The sequence below is a fragment of the Erinaceus europaeus genome, chromosome 4 (genome assembly GCF_950295315.1).
Source record: "Erinaceus europaeus chromosome 4, mEriEur2.1, whole genome shotgun sequence".
Lineage (NCBI taxonomy): Eukaryota > Metazoa > Chordata > Mammalia > Eulipotyphla > Erinaceidae > Erinaceus > Erinaceus europaeus.
The window spans coordinates 26,875,643-26,895,549 of NC_080165.1; the positions used below are offsets into that span (position 1 = coordinate 26,875,643).

At 43.2% G+C, this 19,907-nt stretch overlaps 1 protein-coding gene across 2 annotated transcripts in view; it reads right to left on the reverse strand.

Annotated features, from left to right (window-relative positions):
- The window catches only part of EFCAB6 (EF-hand calcium binding domain 6), a 259,282-nt gene that overhangs the window by 46,375 nt on the left and 193,000 nt on the right, over positions 1-19,907 (reverse strand). For both annotated transcript variants that reach the window (XM_060189120.1, XM_060189121.1), the window contains 3 exons: positions 17,315-17,470; positions 8,667-8,859; positions 4,275-4,466 (listed from right to left, as the gene is read on the reverse strand). In XM_060189120.1, coding sequence (XP_060045103.1) covers positions 4,275-4,466; positions 8,667-8,859; positions 17,315-17,470 — 541 coding nt within the window. The remainder of the gene's footprint in view (positions 1-4,274; positions 4,467-8,666; positions 8,860-17,314; positions 17,471-19,907) is intronic.

Here is a 19,907-nt window from a genome sequence, read left to right on the forward strand (position 1 = left end):
TAGTGCACTGGGTTAAGCACACATAGTATGAAGCGTAAGGACTGCACAAGGATCCTAGTTCGAGCTCCTGGCTCCCCACCTGCAGGGGGGTCACCTCGAAAGTGGTGAAGCAGGTCTGCAGGTGTCTCTCTGTCTTGCTCCCTCTTTATCTTCCCCTCCTCCCTCAATTTATCTTTGTCCTATCAAAATAATAATAATAATAATAATAATAATAATAATAATAATAATAATAAAAGGCCACAGGAGCAGTGGATTGAGAGTACAGGTACTGAGTCCCAGCAATAACCCTGGAGGCAAAAAAAAAAAAAGTTCAAAGGTTAGGAAGATGAGCAGCAGAGATAATGCAACAGGTTTGTATGTCTGAAATTCCAAGGTGCCAGGTTCAATCCCTGGCATGACCTAACTAGTAATCTGGCCTGCTCTCTCTCTCTCTCTCTCTCTCTCTCTCCCTCTTTCGTAATTAAATAAATCTTTTGAAATAAAATATAATAAAAAGTATAGGGTTGGGAGTCGGGCGGTAGCACAGCAGGTTAAGCGCACGTGGTGCAAAGCGCAAGGACCGATGGAAGGATCCCGGTTCGAGCCCCCAGCTCCCCACCTGCCAGGGAGTCGCTTCACAGGTGGTGAAGCAGGTCTGCAGGTGTCTGTCTTTTTCTCCCCCTTTCTGTCTTCCCCTCCTCTCTCCATTTCTCTCTGTGCTATCCAAAACAACAACATCAATAACTACAACAATAAAACAACAAGGGCAACAGAATGAAATAAATAAATAAAATGTTAAAAAAAAAAGTATGGGGTTGGTTGCTTCCAAGATGAATAAAAGAATTCCTATTCTTTTCACTCCAGTTGTTTCCTTCTAGAATTCCTTCTTTAGGAAAGAATCCACAGTGTGGACACAAATTCACACGCAAAACATTCACTGTAAAGCAAATCACAATAGCATAAGATGGGAAAAGTCTCAATGCTTAAAAATAATGGACCCCAAACTCTCTTTATTAGTGCATATACTTTGCACTTCAGTACTTCTCTTGCAGTCAATTATTCACTGAGCATTTGCTATTGAACAGACCTTGAGCCAAAGCCCAACACTTTTTAATAACTAATTTGTCCCAGATAGGGGTAGATAGCATAATGGTTATGCAAAGAGACTCTCATGCCTGAGGCTCCAAAGTCCCAGGTTCAATCCCCCCACACCATCATAAGCCAGAGCTGAGCAGTGCTCTGGTATTTCTCTCTGAATCTTTCTCTCTCTGCATCTCTTTCAAAAATAAAATAAATAAAATACAAAATAAATAGATAAATAAATCTAAAACTAATGGAGTCAAAAGAATGTCATGGGGGCATTTTCACTGCAGTTTGGAAGCCCTTTACATAACATGTTAGTCAATGTCAAGTAACACCAATAAAAAAGGAAGAGAAATAGGCATGACTATACAAACAGTATTATCTTTACTTTGTGTGCATATAAAGTGGAGAATGCAGCCCAAGTGAACACCCCTAGTCACGAAGAAGCTTCATCCACAGTCACTAAAACACAGGAACAGCCTAAGGCTTCATCACCATGAACAGAGAAGCCAAGTGTGGCCTCAGCTTACAATGGGATATCATCAACTGTCAAAAGAAAGGGAATTCTGACACAGGCCATACCCTGTAAATCTTGAGGAACTACCTTTACTGGTATAAGCCAGCCACAAAAGACACATATTGTATTACTCACTTATAAGAGGTGCCTAGAGGAATAAAGATTAACAGTAACAGGAAATAGAAAGGGGTTTTCAGGGGCTGGGGGAATGGCGAGTTATATTAATGGGAGTGTTTCAGGTTTACAAGATGAAAAGGTGGATACTGGTTATGGCTGTACATCATGAATACACTTCCTACCATTGAACCATGTACTTACAGACAGTTCAGACGTAGGTGTGTGGGGAGATAGCATGCCTGACGCTCCAAGGTCCCAGGCTCAACCCCTGTCACTGCTCTTCCCCAGAAGTGAGCATTCAGACCAGCAGAACTAATCAGTGTGAGAATGCGGAACGTGAGCAGAGCTACCATGCACAGGGAGCTCCACGCAGAGTCGGTGGCTGTGAACACTGACTGCTGTGCCCCTGGCCAGTATCTGGGGTAGGAGGTTTGTCCTTCCCTCCCTCCCAGCCTGCAGTCCACTCAGAGTGATTCCACCATTTGCACCAGGAGATGGACACAGCAGATGCGCTTTTGCTGATAGTGGGGACAACAGGATCAGCCCACATGGGCCTGAACAGGACAGGGAAGATGAACAGTGCTGTCTTCATTCAACAGAACATAACTAATCTCACTGACTAATTTTATAGCAGCTTACATGAATGAACTAAAAAAGTCAGTGTAAGAATTAGATAACTCTTTTTAAAAATGTTTATTCCCTTTTGTTGCCCTTGTTTTATTGTTGTAGTTATTACTGTTGTTGTTATTGATGTTGTTATTGCTGGATAGGACAGAAAGAAATGGGGTGAGGAGGGGAAGACAGAGATGGGGAGAGAAAGATAGACACCTGCAGACCTGCTTCACTACTTGTGAAGCAACTCCCCTGCAGGTGGGGAGCCGGGGGCTCGAACTGGGATCCTTATGCCTGTCCTTGTGCTTATGTTTCTTAGGGTGGGATGCATTGGATCGACCTTCTCGTGGTGCATCCCGTGAGTACCCATCCATTGGGGAAACTGACGATCCTTCCTAGCCGACTGAATCCACATGGATCCCAGTCACTTTCAAAGCCAGCAACAAGCAGCTCCTGACAGCTTTCAACCTGACCTGTTGACTGGCTACGGAAGAAGGGCAAACGCTAGAAGAAGAAAGGGTGGCCCATCTAGATGGCAAAGATGAAAAACACAAGCCCCAAAAGAGATGGTCCAAACTGAGAGACATGTGTCTGGGAATCAGACTCTTTTCAAATGAGTTGGGGGCCTCACACATGATAAATTTTACTGTTCCTAGGCTGGGATGCTTCTTCACTCAGAGGCAGAGAGAAAGGGAGAGACATCGCAGCCTCAGAGCTTTCCTCTGTACTGTGACACTCACATGGTGCTGTGACTCTAACCCAGGGGCCATGCACAGTAAGGCAAGGCCCCTACCTGGTGAGCTATTCCTCCAGTCCTAGGAACCAGACTTTTGGGTTCAGAAGCCAGTTCTTCCACTTACCATGTGGATGACTATGAACATATTACTTAATGTCTCTGTGTTCCACTGTCCTCATCTATAGGGTGAGATATTAATAGCACAAGTTTCACATGATGTAATGAAAGACTTCACAATTTAATATAGAGAGGACTAAGCACAGAGAACCCTGCGCCCAGGAAGTACTTTACAGTGTTAGCTGCTATTATTAAGTCTTAAAGATATTTTTGCTATTTTCTCTGTTAACTCTACTCCCAAGATTTTATTCTGTATAAGTAAGCAATCACTGATTGGTTTGGGGAGGTGGCATAATGGCCATGCAAAAAGGCTTTCATGCTGGAGGCACTGAAGGTCCCCAATTCAATCCCCAGTACTACCATAAGCCAGAGATGAGCAGTGTTCTGAAAATAATAATAATAATAATAATAATAATAATAATAATATTAAATAAATTACGGCTTGATGTATGTTAGTCCACTTGTGTTTAAAACTTGAGCAGTCAGAAATAGTCTTGTGGAGTAACAAAAGCACTGAGATCAGCTGTATTCCCTTCTCTTGGAAGCCCTCCCTGATTTCCCCTGGAAACCTTTCCTATGTTTGAGCATGTCTCTGTGTATCCCACCATCTCCACATCTGCTTGACCAATAAGTGATCCAGGGTCTGGCACACAGTGTGTCCTCAGCAAACGTCTCCCTAATGGGTCTCAATTCCCTCACCTCTGTCTGGTTCAGGGCCTAAAGCACAGTGGGTCTCACTTCTCTGGGCACCAGATCATCTTTAGTGGAAGAGTTGGTTAGTGAACCCAAAAGTCTAACTAATGCCCCTCTGGCCTCTCAACTCTACAATGTCTCATCTGGGGCTTGTGAGTGTTCATCTTTGCTAAAACCAGCAGACAAAAGCAAGTTCCCCCAAACCTTTGAAAATAAAGTTAAAACTTTCCTGTGAAGCAAAGGATACATATTTGTATTCCGCTGCTCTATGTAGCATCTACACTATATTTATTTCCTTTAGTTCCACGAGGTGATTGCTAATTTATCTAACATGGGTATAATCAATTATTCATTTCACAAAAAACTAATTTTAGTTCTTTTTCCAAACAGAGATGCTTATGTGTTAATGATATTCCTTACCTCTTCAAGGAATGAGTTGAAATTCTGGAGAAAATATTTCCAATTGATATAGGGGGTTAGATGAAGTCTCAGTTTTCTCAAAAAATAATGATACTGGTTATCTGATAGTTTATAACAGAAATCTTTAAGAACTTGTCCAAAATCTGAAGCCTTTAAAAATCCAGTGTCCTCTTTATCCAACGCAAAACATGCCTAGAAAAAAAAAAAGGACAGATGCAACTGTCAAGTGGATATTTCCAAGATAATTTTTGTAAGTATTACTTCTGCTGAATGCAAATGGAATCAAGTGCATGTGAGTCTCCACAAACTCTAAATTCCTCTATAAATGCACCAGGATTGAAAGACCAGGGACATGGTGTAAGAGCTTATGAGTTGTGGGAATTTATCTACTCTGCTTTGGAAATGAGGAGGAAAAGAAACGCAGCACCCCTGCTAGGAAAACCTCACCTGGCACTGAGGAGGCCCCTTCTACAAAGAAGACATGCTCTGAGGGGTGAAGTCACTGCCTAGGGGCTCTGCACCATCTAATTCCAGCTTTGCGGAGCACAGTTCACTTGGATGAGAGGCTCAGAAACAATGCCACAAAGCTGGGAGAGATGCAGGCGTCTCAAGGCAGAAGTATAAGGTGGGAAGTGGCCAGTAGGAAAATTCAAGGAACATCCCTATCCTGACTCTTGGCAACTGTTACTATGATTTTTTACTTTATTTTTTGCCTCCAGGATTATCACTGGGGCTCAATGCTGACACTACGAATCCACTGCTCCTAGTGGATATTTTTTTTCCATATTATTGGATAGGACAGAGAGAAATTGAAAGGGTAGAGGAAGATAGAGAGGGAGAGAGAAAGACACTTGCAGACCTGCTTAGCCACTTGTGAAGCATCCTCCCTTCCTGCAGATGGGGAACTTGGGGCTCAAACCCAGATCCTCGCTCAGGTCTCTATGCTTCATACTATGTGTGCTTAATCGGGTATGCCACCACACAGGCCTCCTCCTATTATTGTTATTACTATGATTTGTGGCACTGAGTCCTTGAGTGTGCATGATTCTGATGCTCGTAAGTTGACTTTTTAAAACTCCATTTCAGAGAGAGAGAGAGACAGACAGACAGACTGTAGCAGCAGAACTAGCCCTGGTATCACAGCAGCTTCCCCTCATGTTACTGGACCTCAAACCTGGACTTCATGCATGTCAAAGCAGGTGCAGCTGTCTCCTGGCCCCCCTACTCCTCCATATACTCTGAAGCTGCTGTCCTTTCCCAGCCTGCCTGGCCTGTCCTCATGGGAAGCCCCTTAGGGCCTAGGCCTGTGCCAGAGGGGCTGGGCCAGCCGGTGCTCACCCGGTAGCATAGTAGTCAAACTGAAAAAGTGCAAAAATGTGCTATAAAAAGAAAGCACATTTTTTCCCATCTGTTGGAGCAAAATCATTCATTTTTTTTTTTACTGCACTAGGGATTCTGTATCAAGTGGTAGGTATTTTTTAAGAATTTAATGTGCTCACAGACCCTCAAACCAAGTTCCCTTGCAGTTAATTCTCATTCAGGGCTAATTAGGCACACTCCACCCGTCCACAGGGTATTGATAGCTGTGTAACCAAATTAACCTTAAAAATATGCTATAACTTGAACTCGCTCGCCATTAGCGTGTTAGTCACAGCTGTGGTTAGTAGGAAGCCTCTGACCACACAGTGGAAAAGGGCTTCTGAGTCTTGTTCCCTCAGCCCTTTGCAGCTCAGCTTCCTGGATGCAGAACAATGTCCTAGGTTTGACTATGGTCACCTGACAATGCACCCCTCTGGGTCCCTGCCACCTGGCAGATCTCAACAGCCAGGAAGATGCTTATCAAAATAAAGCATCTTCCTGGCTGTTGAGATCTGCCAGGAAAAATAGTGAGCATCATGTGCTGCACGGGAGGACAGCGTGTGAAGTGGCACGTTTCATGTTCAGTGTGGTCCCTATCTGGTCAAGGGGCCTGCACTGCCCTGGATTGTCCCTTCCACTTGCCGGCCATGGGGCAATAGAAGAGTCAAACATGAAAAGGCTTAAAGCTCTATGAAATGCTACAGAAGCCTTAGGTACTGCTGTGTCATTTTGGGAACTAGTGCACTTGAGACCCTTGCCCAGAGGCATGTTAGAGGTGAGTATGCCCATCTCCTTGTGGATAGTGATCATCAAGCCTCACCACGCCTTCCTCTAGTCTCAGCCTCTAGTGTCCTCTCTTCCTCTGTCTTGACCAGACTCTTTCATCCCTCAGACCTTATTGCCTAAAGGAGTATTTCTCTGGAGTAAGGTTCCTTTGTGGACCTCAGTTTGTAAGACTTCCTGACAGAGGTTTTGTGGAGCTGCTTTAAACTAGAAGGGATGGTCTTCTCTACCTCACATAGAGCTTTTGCAGAAACCTGAGAGATGTGCTGAGATTCAGAAATCAGGAAGTTTCTGACATTCTGATAACTCTGGACTCTTTGTCAGCACACTGATAGTCAATTGGGGCTGAGAAACTGCCCTCTGGAAGGTCTCAGCTCGCTAGCTTACTGTGGCAGCCAGCGGCCCCCTCCCCATCCCTCTGACTCCTGGTCATTGTGCTTGCCTCTCCCTCTGTGCAATCCTCACTAGGTGACCATGGGGCACAGCAGCCTCAGGCGTGAGCTCTGCTACTGAAAGATGGAAAGCTGGGCTTCACAGATGACTTGCGGTATGGTCATGCCAATTCTTCTTTAATAAATACTCACACAAAGCACCAAAAAAGCTGACTTCACAGACAACTCCTGGGATAATCCCACCTCTAGGATAAAAGCCAAATCTGCCGGCATTCAAGACCAGTCTGAGCCGCCTGGGTTGCTCTGCCTATCTTCTCCTGTCTCCACAAGTTGACCTTGCCTCCCCACATGGAGGGATCTTTCACTCTGGGCACTCAGTGGCCATGGTCCAGTCTTCTGAGAAGGCCTGTGAGCCTGTGTGTCTTGGATATGGAGGCAGTCCCGCTCTGATGGAGGCTGGGATTCCAGCTGCAGGGTGTGCTTCAGGCTCCCTACCTCACTAAACTTCAAAGCCTCCTCTCAGGTAGACAGTGCCTTCTCTTCTCACTGATGCTCCAGGGAGTCACTAGGGTGTGGGTCCATCTGAGACAGCACTGCCTCAGCAGAAGCAAGACCAAAACACTCTCTTAGAAAACCCTGGCATAGCCCCACACATACCAAGATTTGGCCCTCAGAGCACTTCTGCCTCCCTGGGCTACATCATGACAGCTTGATTCCTTTCCTCTTCCTTCCTTCCTTCTTTCCTTCCTTCCTTCCTTCCTTCCTTCTTTCCTTCCTTCCTTTCTTCCTTCCTTTCCTCCCTCCCTCATTTACATACACACACACACACACACACACACACACACACACACAGAAAGTCAACACAGCATTGAGAGAAAGAGAGAGAGAGAAAGTCAACACAGCACTGAGAGAGAGAGAGAGAGGAAGCCACCACAGCACTGAGAGAGAGAGAGAGAGGAAGCCACCACAGCACTGAGAGAGAGAGAGAGAGAGAGAGAGAGAGAGAAAGTCAACACAGCACTGAGAGAGAGAAAGTCAACACAGCACTGAGAGAGAGAGAGAGAGGAAGCCACCACAGCACTGAGAGAGAGAGAGAGAGAGAGAGAAAGTCAACACAGCACTGAGAGAGAGAAAGTCAACACAGCACTGAGAGAGAGAGAGAGAGGAAGCCACCACAGCACTGAGATAGAGAAAGTCAACACAGCACTGAGATAGAGAAAGTCAACACAGCACTAAGAGAGAGAGAGAGAGAGAGAGAAAGTCAACACAGCACTGAGAGAGAGAAAGTCAACACAGCACTGAGAGAGAGAAAGAGAGAGAAAGTCAACACAGCACTGAGATAGAGAAAGTCAACACAGCACTAAGAGAGAGAGAGAGAGAGAGTGAAAGTCAACACAGCACTGAGAGAGAGAGAGAGAGAGGAAGCCACCACAGCACTGAGAGAGAGAGAGAGGAAGCCACCACAGCACTGAGAGAGAGAGAGGAAGCCACCACAGCACTGAGAGAGAGAGAGAGAGAGTCAACACAGCAGAGAGAGAGAGAGAGAGAGAGAGAGAGAGAGAGAGAAAGAGGAAGCCACCACAGCACTGAAACTTGAAACTGGGCCTTGTGCTTTGGCAAAGCAAGCACACTATCCAGATGAGCTATCTTGCTGGTCCCATAGTGATATTTTATAAAATAAAGCAGACAAAAATGATAGATACACATTCCCCCCCCCCAAAAGTAATCTTATCTTAACCAATTGGACACCTAATCTGAGTGGAGTGAGGAGGGAAGCGTCCTTAGGGTGGCTTTGAATGAACTGACACGAACAGCAGAGGTTCAGTCTCCTAAAAAGAGCTCTTGCAAGCTGCCATACCGTGGCCAAAGCCAGACTGGAGGTGGCCACCACTTCCCGGACATTCTTCAGCATGTCATCTGGATTCAGCATGGAGAAGTCAACTGGCACACTCTCTTCTTTTTCCGCCGTTTGAGGTTTGGCTGGCTTGTTTTCTAACATTCTCAAGAAGTCAAGGTAGTTGACGGTGTTATTATGACAGCCAATTCCCCAACTTGTCCCAAAAGAAGGAAACAAATATGTTAATTAAGAAAGGCCATCATGCATTCATTCAACATACAGGTGCTGAGAGCAGTGTGAGGAATGTGCATAATACCAGAGCTGTCCTGTGGCCGGCAGGGTCTCTGGACACACGCACACGCACATTCACACACTGCAGTCTAGGGAGAGAGTGATGCTCACTGCTGACCATTCTGCTCTGAAGCTCTGAGATTTGAAGGTGGGACACAGGGCTGTAAACTCTGGAGAGCAAAAGATGGTAAGAAGAGCTGCTGAGAACGTGGGCATGTGACTGGGACCCGGTGTCTGCATAGTCCTGACAGCAGCTCCACAGATGGTCTGGAGGTGAGTTGTGGAGATGGAGGGGAAAGGGTTGTGGTCACTGAGACCTTAGTCACTGAGGGCCTGGACTGAGATTCGAAAAAGGATTCAAAAAGAAGGGGGACATGTCATAGATAGTGGTAAGGAAAGGAACTGAATAAAATATACTCAAAATCCATCTTCAAGAATGGTTGGTGCTAGGTTGTCAGGCTTAAAGCATTCAGAGGGTATTTTTAAAAGCCCAGATAACTGGGCTGGAGAGCTAGCTCAGTGGGGAGGGCACCTGCACTGCTCTGCCCATGGTCATGGTTCGAACCCTGATAATACATGTGAGGTGGTACAGCCCAAAGAGGGGAGAAACTCTGGTGTCATGGTCTCTACCTCTTTGTCTCTGTCTCTCCAGGTGAATGAGAAGTAAGTGGCCAGGAGAGGTGAGATCACACATGCATGAGTTCCCAGCTCCATCAAAAAACGCAACCCCAGCAAGCAAGCAAGCACTCCAAGACGGTTTAATATTTTCTCATGTAAAAATCCCTCTGTGCATCACAATAAGGACATGCGTGCTCCTTCCATTCCTGGACTCCAGTGAAGAAGAAAATGCCTCTACACTGAAAATGAACACATCACAGGAGAAAAACCCCATATCTCATGAGAACATAAAGCACGTCTGCAAGCCATGGGAGATAATTCCAAATAAAGTCTAGTTGCATTCAGGTCTCACGTTTCTGAGACTATAATTCTGTGGGGCTTGCCGGCACTTGAACACCTAAACTTTCTCCTTCTTCTCCTTCTCCTTCTCCTTCTCCTTCTCCTTCTCCTTCTCCTCCTCCTCCTCCTCCTCCTCCTCCTCCTCCTCCTCCTCCTCCTCCTTCTTCTTCTTCTTCTTCTTCTTTTTTTTTGGCAAGATGGAGTGCAAGTGTCAAAGCCGAACAGCTTGGAACACTGGAGACTGGAGAGGGAAGTTTCTAGTGACTTGGGTTAGCTCCTTCGAAAGAAAAGGAGCCAAGAACTGTGCTTTTCCAACCCCCAGCTGCAGAGCAGCCTTCTGTGGGCCCTGCATTGGTTGGCTCATGTGATGGTAACAGAGGGAAAGGGTAATCAGCTCTATTTCATCAGCAGGATGAATTGCCAACTTGGTATTAAAATTTAGTAATAAAATCAAATGCATATGCTAATCTCAGTATTATTTAGAAAAGTCTATTTTGGATCTAGAAAAGAATAATCTGCATATAATTACAAATAACAGAGATATTTATCATCAAGAGGTCTTTGAGAAGAAACAAGTAACTGAGCAATGGCTCCTTATTAAGGTTTGAATTTGTAAAAAAAAAAAGTTGATCACCCCCATTGAAAGGTGGGCTACAGACATTCCGCAGTCCTTTTGTTGCTGCTTCTAAAAGTATCAAGTCTAACTGCGTTTTAACAAGACACTTATAATCATGTAGTTAAGTATCTATCTGGTGCTATTTCCCCATGATTTATTCATTGAATGCATATGAATTTTTGTTCAGATACAAAAGACTTACCAAAAGGAACCCTGTTTAAGGAAGGCAGGGACATATAGGGAGGAGAGGAATGTGAAGACGAATGGTCCTACTTTCCTCTGTCTCACACACATGCACACACACACGCACACACACACATATAGTCTCACAGTTCAACCACAATGGAGCTGTCTAAAAAAATGAAGGGAGACTTGTTTTCTCCCCAGAACCTATGCTTAGAAGAGCTAGCAGCAATCTGTATCAGGGAGAATTAAAAAAAAAAATCCTCAGAGACCTTAGAACACTTACCTTTTACCCACCTATTTTTAGGAAGTGACCTCAGGAAGTACTCCAGCAAAATAAGGAAGTAATTAGGGGTATAGAAAATATGGTATCCAACCCAGGAGGGTGGGGTGACCAGACTCTAGAGACCCCAGGAGGAAATTTCAGGAGAATGGAAAGTGGAATAGAATTGGAAGAGATGCTCTAAGTCCACAACATTGAACTTTATCTGAACCCCAAGATTCTAACATAGCAAAAGATAAAGAAATCCCCTGCCCTTTATGTCACTGGGAATGGTGTACAGCAATGAACCACTCCCCACATTGATTCATAAATTTTGTGTGGATGCCTTGGGTTTTCCTGGGAGGTCCTAGAGGCTAAGGGACAAGGCTGATGAGGAGTAAAGCTGATTTTCATTCATTACATGGACACGGAGTAATCTCTACACAGTCGTCATTATGAAATGCCTTTTCATGACTTTTAAATTTTAGAATCAACCTGTGACCACAAGGACAGAGGACCTGGTTTTGACTGCAGGACAGAAGGTTAAATTCAAGTACCTTTTCCAAAATAAGACCAGAACTGACAAAAGATGGAACAAGACAGGAGCAGAGAGGGAGAGTGATAGAAAGAGGAAGTAAATTCTGACATGTATAGAACTTGGAAAGTCACTTTGCCCTTTCAATAAGAAAAATGCTGTATGAGCTGAAAAGCAATGGGTTTTTTTGGTCCCATCAGAAAATTGAGACCACAGAGTAAACAGTGACCTCCAGTCAGGAGAACAAATGAATACAGAGAATCACAGACAAGTATCTGCTTCCCTGGAAAATGTATAGAGCTGTATATGAACTAATGTGACAGTCAGAAACTCCTGGGAGCCCAGTCCTGCGACGCCTATCATAATTTTATGGACTTCATCTTCAGAAATCACACTAGATTTATTACAATGGGGGATCTGAGGATGACCCCTTCTTGGCTTTGGAAGGTGAAGAGGAGAACAACTCTCATGAAATAAGACTAGAATCTTTTCCATAACAATTTTCCAGGAGCAAAAACTACCAAAACCTAATACCTATTAGACTACTTGGCAACTTCTGAAGCTTTCTGGTCTCACCTAAAGGTGAAAATAAAATTAAGAAACACCTCTGGGGGGCTAGGCGGTGGCACACCTGGTTAAGTGCTCACACTACAGTGTGCAAAGACCCAGGTTCAAGCCCCTGGACCTCACCTGCAGGGGGGAAGCTTCACAAGTAGTGAAGCAGATCTGCAGGTGTCTTTCTCTCTCCCTCTCTGTCTTCCCCTCCTCTCTCCATTTCTCTTTGACTTATCCAACAACAACAACATCAACAATAACTACAACAATAAAACAAGGGCAACCAAAAGAGAATAAATAAATACATTTAAAAAAAAAAGAAGACTGAGATTTAGTATGGATTGACCTGCCAATCAATGTCCATGTCCAGTGGAGAAGCACTTAGAGAAGCCAAACTCCCACCTTTTGCACCCCATAAAGAATTATGGTCCATACTCCCAGAGGGTTAAAGAATAGGGAAGCTTCCAATGGAGGAGATGGAACACAGAACTCTGTTGGTGGGAACTACATAGAATTATACTCCTGTTGTCCTACAATCTTGTTAATCATTATTAAATCACTAATAAAAAATTTAAAAATTGAGGTTTAATAATAAGTTTATAGAATCTTTCTCTCCCCCAAAACCACATCAATCAAGGTCCAGTATAATAACAATGTATTAACAATAGTTAGAGCTGCAAAACATTGTCCCCCAGTTAAGGAGAATAAAGAGAATAAGACAGAGAAAAACAAGGACACTAAAAGAAATTGAGACCTTTGGGATAAGCAGCTATAGCAATATCAAACATGATCCAACTTGTAGTTCAATTAATAAAAATCTCATACTACAAGCCTATTTACCTTGTTTCTCTTACCAAAATGTCCTCTAAGGTTTCCAGCAACAATAAATAGTACACTGAAAATTAAAAAGAGAGAAAAAGCACTGTCCAAAAGATAAAGCAAGAAAGACTCAGATAGGACATATTTTGGAATCTGTCTCATAAAGAATTTAAAATAGTTATGATTAATATGTAAAGAATTCTAATGGAAAAAGGTGAAGACCATGCAATAGCAAATTTGCAGTATAAGCAGAGAGGTGGAAAAAAATCAAAACAAAAATACCATAAATTCAAAAACAACAGAACAGAGGAGGTATGTCTTTGATGGGCTCATCGGTAGACCAGACAGGAAAATTGATGAGTTTGAAGAATTCAAAAAGAAACTTTTCAAAATGAAATGCAGAAAGAAAAATAAAAAGGAACAGGGGAAATCCAGAAAAGAATATCCAAAAACAGTGGGACATTTATAAATTATAACATCATCATAATTGAAATGCCAAAAGAAAACAAGAGAAAAGAGGAAATAACCCTTTGATCCAAAAGTCTTATGTTCAATCCCCAGCACCACCATGAGCCAGAGTATAGAAGTGGTCTGGCAAACAAACAAACAAACAAAAGACTCTGGTAATAGTGGGAATTATTACGAAATAATGGCTGAGAATACAAACTAAATGATTTTCCAAAATTAATGATAGATTCAGGAAGCTCAGCAAAATCAAGCACAATAATTATCAAAAAGCACACATAGGCGTCTGGCATTCAAACTGCACTGAACCACAAAGGAAATCCTGAGGGGGGAAAATGACTAGCGGAAGGGGGAGATATTATCTATAAAGGAAAAACAAAGGAATTATGTGAGTCTATTCATTCAAAATCCTTTAATCAAGGAAAGAGTGGACTGATACATATTTAAGATGCTTAGGGAGAATAATCACCATCATAAAATTTTATATTTAGTGAAGTTATCCTTCAAAAGTAAAGAAGAAATAAAAACTTTTTCAGATAAGTGGAAATGGAAGGAATTCACCACCAAATCATCCTAACCTTCAAAACATGTTAAAGCTGGCGAGTTGGGCGGTAGCGCAGCGGTTTAAGTGCACGTGGCACAAAGTGCAAGGATCGGTATAAGGATCCCGGTTTGAGCCCCTGGCTCCCCACCTGCAGGGGAGTCACTTCACAAATGGTGAAACAGGTCTGCAGGTTTCTATCTTTCTCTCCCCCTCTCTGTCATCCCCTCCTCTCTCCATCTCTCTGTCCTATCCAACAACAACGACGACATCAATAATAATGATGACTACAAGGGCAACAAAGGGAATAAATAAATATTTAAAAAAACATGTTAAAGTCATTCAGAGGTAAAGAAAATCAGATAGACCAGAAACTTAAACCTATGAGAAGAAAGGAAGAACCCCAGAAAAAAAATTAATGAAGGTAAAATAACATTCTTTGTTTTCCCCTCCTCTTATTTTTAGCTAAGAATGCTTGTTGAAAATAAGAACAATGAATCAGATAAGTGTAGCATAAGGAGAAGGAAAATCAGTGATAGTGATGTTATAAGGGACATGACAGAGAATTTGGGAACATACTGTTTTAAGGTACCTGCAATGCCCTGTCAAGAACTAGAGTGGAATTTGAAAGCTTAGATTAGCTGTTAACAAGCATTGCAAACTCTAGAGCAGCTACTACTACATTTAAAGGGAGGTTCTGGGAAGAGTGCTGATTTTCTTACCTTACAGACCCAGCACATAAGATTCATGCACTCAGTCACAGAATTTAGCTAACACAGCTAAAGTCTAAAGTAAGACAGAAACTGGCATGTAAAAGCAGTCAGAGGAGGAGCAATCAATTCTAAGTTCTTTCAGTTTAAAAGGACATGAGAAAAAGGCTTATAGTTAAGTGGCTCCAACACACATATCTAGCTCTGTTGCTGCATCAAATATCAAATGGCAGGAAAGGGATTTCAGAAAAGATGGAGGACAGAGATGCTTAAGATGCTTGGGTTGATCGTGTCAGAAATGAGAATTCCCAGGCTTCACCCTAGAACTACTGACAAGCTGGGCTTTAATCAGACTTCCAGGGATTCTGCTTCTTGCTAGAAACTGAGACAAAGAGAAAGTGGAAGAAGACAACAGCTGCTAGAAATATGATGAATCATGGAGAACGAATGTACCAGGTTCAAGAAATTACCACCTAGGTGATAATTTACCAGATAGATGGGGCGGGGGGGAGAGAGCTTCTGCTTTGCTTTGTGTGCAACCCAGGTTTGAGTCCAACCCCACCTCACTGGGGGCAGCTTTGGCACTGTGGTATCTTTCCCACTCTCCCTCTATCTCTCTGTCTCTGTGTCTTTGCATCTAAAAAAGTTGACTTGGAAAGGTGTAGCCCCAGTGATGACAGGAAGAGAGAAAAAGAGAAAGGAAGAAAGGCAGGCATTACCTGTGGAACAGCAACCTCCACAGATAGCCTCAGAGGCCCCAAAATGAGGCTGCCAGCTATGTCAGCAAGTGAGGAAGAAGCTGGGACTAAAAGTACAAGTGCCAGAGCATCCCAGGAGGTAGTGCAGTGCCTAACACCCTGAATTTGCAAACACAGGGGCCCAAGTTCAATCCCCAGCATCATAGATACTACAATGATGCTCTAGTTCTCTCTCTAATAGATAACTTTGTCCCCCATTTTGTTGTCCTTGTTGTTGTCGTTATTGTTATTGTTGTCATTTATGTTGTTGGGTAGGACAGAGAGAAATCGAGAGAGGACGGGAAGACAGAGGGGGCCTGTGAAGGAACCCCCCTGCAGGTGGAGAGCCGGGGGCTTGAACCAGGATCCTTATGCCAGTCCTTGTGCTTTGTGCCATGTGCACTTAACCCACTGCACTACTGCCCAGCCCCCCTAATAGATAACTTTTTTAAAGTAGAAGGGTTGGAATTTGTATGGGAAAGAAGTAGATGCTATACATCCTCTCCCTTAATCATCAGGAATTTAAGAGTGAAAATCTGGATTCATTCTTATATACTTCCTACTTTTAAACCAAGATTCAAAGAACAAAAATTATATGAAACTGATTGGTACTGAATCCCAGAAAATAAGTGATCTAAGCATGTTTCATTTGATGCCTTTCAGGAAATCTGTTTTCAAAAACTGAAACATCTTCAAAATTATTTTAAACTCTCAAGCACATATCTTAAATTGAGTTCAATCTGAGTATAGCAGAAGAGCATGGGGAACTAAAATGGTCTGGTTGAAATCAAGGAATAACTATTTTATTTTTAATCTAAGATGACTGATAGAAAAAGAGATGGCTTGAGAGTGAACAGAAACAAGCTAAGAGGATAATTAAATATGAGAAAAGAAATATTTTGTTCAAACCAGACTTTTACTAAAGGAAAAACCTTAAATGTATTTCAATAATTTTTTTTATTTTAAAAAGAAAAACAATATAAGGAAACAACCTCGGTAATTCAATATCTTGGAAGAACCAGGGTTTCAGCAGCAAAGAGGGTGGTAGCTCATTAACAGAAAACTCTGAAAATCGGAGCATCTGAGCACGAGCATGTTCAAGAAGAGGAAGTGGGATTGACTTAACTGAGGAATCTGAGTGAACTGGTAACAGATTTCACAGGAGTGGTGAGTGGGAGTTTAACTAGTTAGTGGTCACACACACACACACACACACACACACACACACACACACACACACATACACAACAAACAGAGGCTGCTGACTGTAAGAAGGAGGTGAGCACAGTGGCAGAGCAAATTGCCCAGTTGCTTGACTCCTGCCAGAGCGCATGAGTAACTTGGATAAAATAAAAATCAGTGCCTAAGAAGTGATGATTGGGGCCAGGCGGTGGCGCACCTTGTTGAGTGCACATGTTACAATGCGCAAGGACCTGAGTTCAAGTCCCCAGCCCCCATCTGCAGGGGAAAGCTTTGCAAGTGGTGAAGCAGAGCTGCAGGTGTCTCTCTGTATTTCTCCCTCTCCTCTCAATTTCTGGCTGTCTAATAAATAAAGATAATAAAAAAAAGAATTAAAAAAAAAGAAGTGATGCTCATACTGCCAGGACACATCAGACAAAGCTCAGCAGCATATGTCTAGTGCTTTGGGGCTGAGTTTATAATCATTATTCTATGCATAACTATGATGTAGCCCAGCCAAAAGGAATCTATAGAGGTTGTTTCGATGTCAAGAGGCTGCTTGAGGAGCCAGGGAGGTGGTTCAGGGGGTAAAGTGTGGAACTTGTGTATATGAGGGCCAAGGTTTTATCCCCGGTGCAGTACTCAGGTCTGTCTCTCTCTGTCTCTGTCTCTGTCTCTCTCTCTCTCTCCCCCTCTCCCTCTCCCTCTCTCACTAAGAAAAAATTTAAAAGACATTTTTTAGCAAACAGAGAAAAAGGAATTGAAAGTAACTCTCCAACCAAACTCTCAGCACTGAGAATAGTGTGGACCTAGTCAAACCTCTTGAGAAGGTTGGTCAGCTCCTCTTCCTTCAGGGGACAACCACATTCCTGCAGCACTTTCAGTATCTTGCAGACAGAGATGTAGCTGCCTTTCGATTTATCCTGTTTGGTGAGTGCTTTGCTGATATCTTGGTAATGCTCCTTGAGCTTATCCCTGAAAGAGAATACATGGTAAACACACACACACACACACACACACACACACACACACACACACACACACACACACACACACCATGGAGACAGAACAATCACTTTAAAGCAAGAAATTCAACATCATTTTAATGTGGTGATTTGATGGTTCATCTAAGAGCTAATTGTGAAGATGTCTGGCAGCCCTGGTGTAACATTTGCATTAAAAGGTAGCTTTGAAAAAAATTATAAACCATTATCATTAGCAAAAGTACATTAGAAAAATGACAGCATTGGTGGTTTACTAGACTTGGTACTTTAAAAATGAAAGCAAGAATTAAAAAACGCACTGATGTTACAGACGTGTGAAATACACCTTCACTTTTTCCAGTAGACTTACTGAATAGCTCTTCCGTGTCCAGTGTTATTACAGGTGTAGGGGATCATGGAGTAGATAAAAACAGGCTCCTTAGAATTTACTTTTTTTTGGTGGGGCAGGGGAGACTAGGGCTCAATAGAAGAATCAGTAGGTGAGCAGAGAGCAGAGGCAGAGTGGAAGGCAGCTGCAAATCCTGGAAGGTAGACACCCACTGGGAAGGTGGCACTTCAGTGGAGTGGGATTCACCCAGGAGCGTAGGGATACCCAGCACAAGGGCTTGGTGCAGGAGTGCGGGCCGATGGGGGTGAGGAGTTCAGATGAGCAGGGAGTTTGTTAATGTGAGCTGTGCTAGAGGTGTCTAGGGACCCCTTGTTCTCCATCAGGTACTTTATTAGAAAACACAGTAGGGTACAAACCAGAATGTGAAAAAAGAAAAGAAAGGAAAAGGAAGAAAGAGAAAGGAAGATAGATAGATAGATAGATAGCAAGAAAGAAAGAAAGAAAGAAAGAAAGAAAGAAAGAAAGAAAGAAAGAAAGAAAGAAAGAAAGAAAGGAAGAAAGAGAGGGAGAAAGAGAGAACAGCAGGTATTTGAGCTCATGAGCAGATGAAGCAGGGATGGTGTCCATGCCTTCTTGCACATCTTCCACTTATCTTCTCAGCAACTCTCAGGGCAGGGAGGATTATCACACCATTTCACAGACCAGAGATAAGACACTTCCTAGCCCTGTGGTGACAGCACGTGAACCAGGCTTCTCTTTGGTAGGGACAGACGGTGTTGAGTGGTAAGTTTCTGTGTGAGAACTGGTTTTCTTGGAGAGTGCATTCAAATACTCTGACGCAGTCTTTCACTCTAGAAATATTATTTTTCAACTTATAAAATATATTGTTAAGGGACTGAAAAGATGCAGACATCTTCAAGAGTAATCAATCTTGCACGTGGCCAATGGACAAATTCCATAACCTTGGTTTTCCAGGACACCACCTCCATCCCCCACCCCCCAAAGCTCTTTGCACACTGAGCAATGAACATGTCTGATGGTCGGGCAGTGGAGTTCTTACTCAAGGAAAAGAATATTCTAGAAACTCAAATTTTTTTTTTTTTTTTTTGCTGATGATTGGGTACCATTTCAGACACCTATTTCTCCAGGGGACAGTTCCTTGATCATGCCTGTGAAAAAAGCCCTGATGCACAGAAACTACAGCCATCAAGGAGAGGGGAAAAGGAGTGAGACCCTTCAGGGAGAGGGGCAGTAGCTCTGGACTTGATGCTATGTGGGTCAGCTGGTCCCTTCTCTTATTAGCCTCCAATTTGGAGCTGGCTGACACAAGCATATGAGCATCTGCTGCAAATGAACAGCAGCAACTCTTGCATGAATGGCCTACCTACCAGTGGCGGCATTTTGGATTCCCTTACAGGTGTATGTTGCATCCAGTCCTGCGTTATAAAATGATCACTCGTCATCATAACTATTATATTCCACTTAGTCCTTCAAAGTGGAAGCAAATGAAGGTATGAAAAAATCAAAAACACTTTTCTGAGATACACACTTTGAGAAAATTGAGGCATTCAGCATTCTTTGGGCTGCATTCGAGGCAGTGATTATTTCCCTTGCAGAGTAAATACATGAGCTGGGCAAAGGAGGGTTTGGAGCACTGATCACACTGCGTTGCCAGACAGAACCGGTGTTTGCCAGTTCTCAGAGAGCTGCTGCTGTTGCTCTGGCTCTGTGTCCACTCCCTAGACTGGACTCAAGGATGGAAGCCTGCAGGGGTGATTCTCATGGCCACTGGGACAGCGAGAGACCCTGGACACGGGCCAGGCCACTCAAGGCGTCCCAGGCTTTGCCCATAGCTCTCTCAGTCTTCATTTGGGGCAGGGCCATGTTTGTGTGGCTCGTTTCCCATTGCTGTCATTCCAAACCTTCAACTCATGAAACATGAGTTTAAAACAGGAGTTTTTCTTTTTCTTTTTTTAAAATTTATTTTTAATTGTCACCAGGGTTGTGGCTGGGGCTCAGAGCCTGCACAACAAATCCACCACTCCTGGAAGCCTTTTTTCTTTCTTATTTTATTCAATAG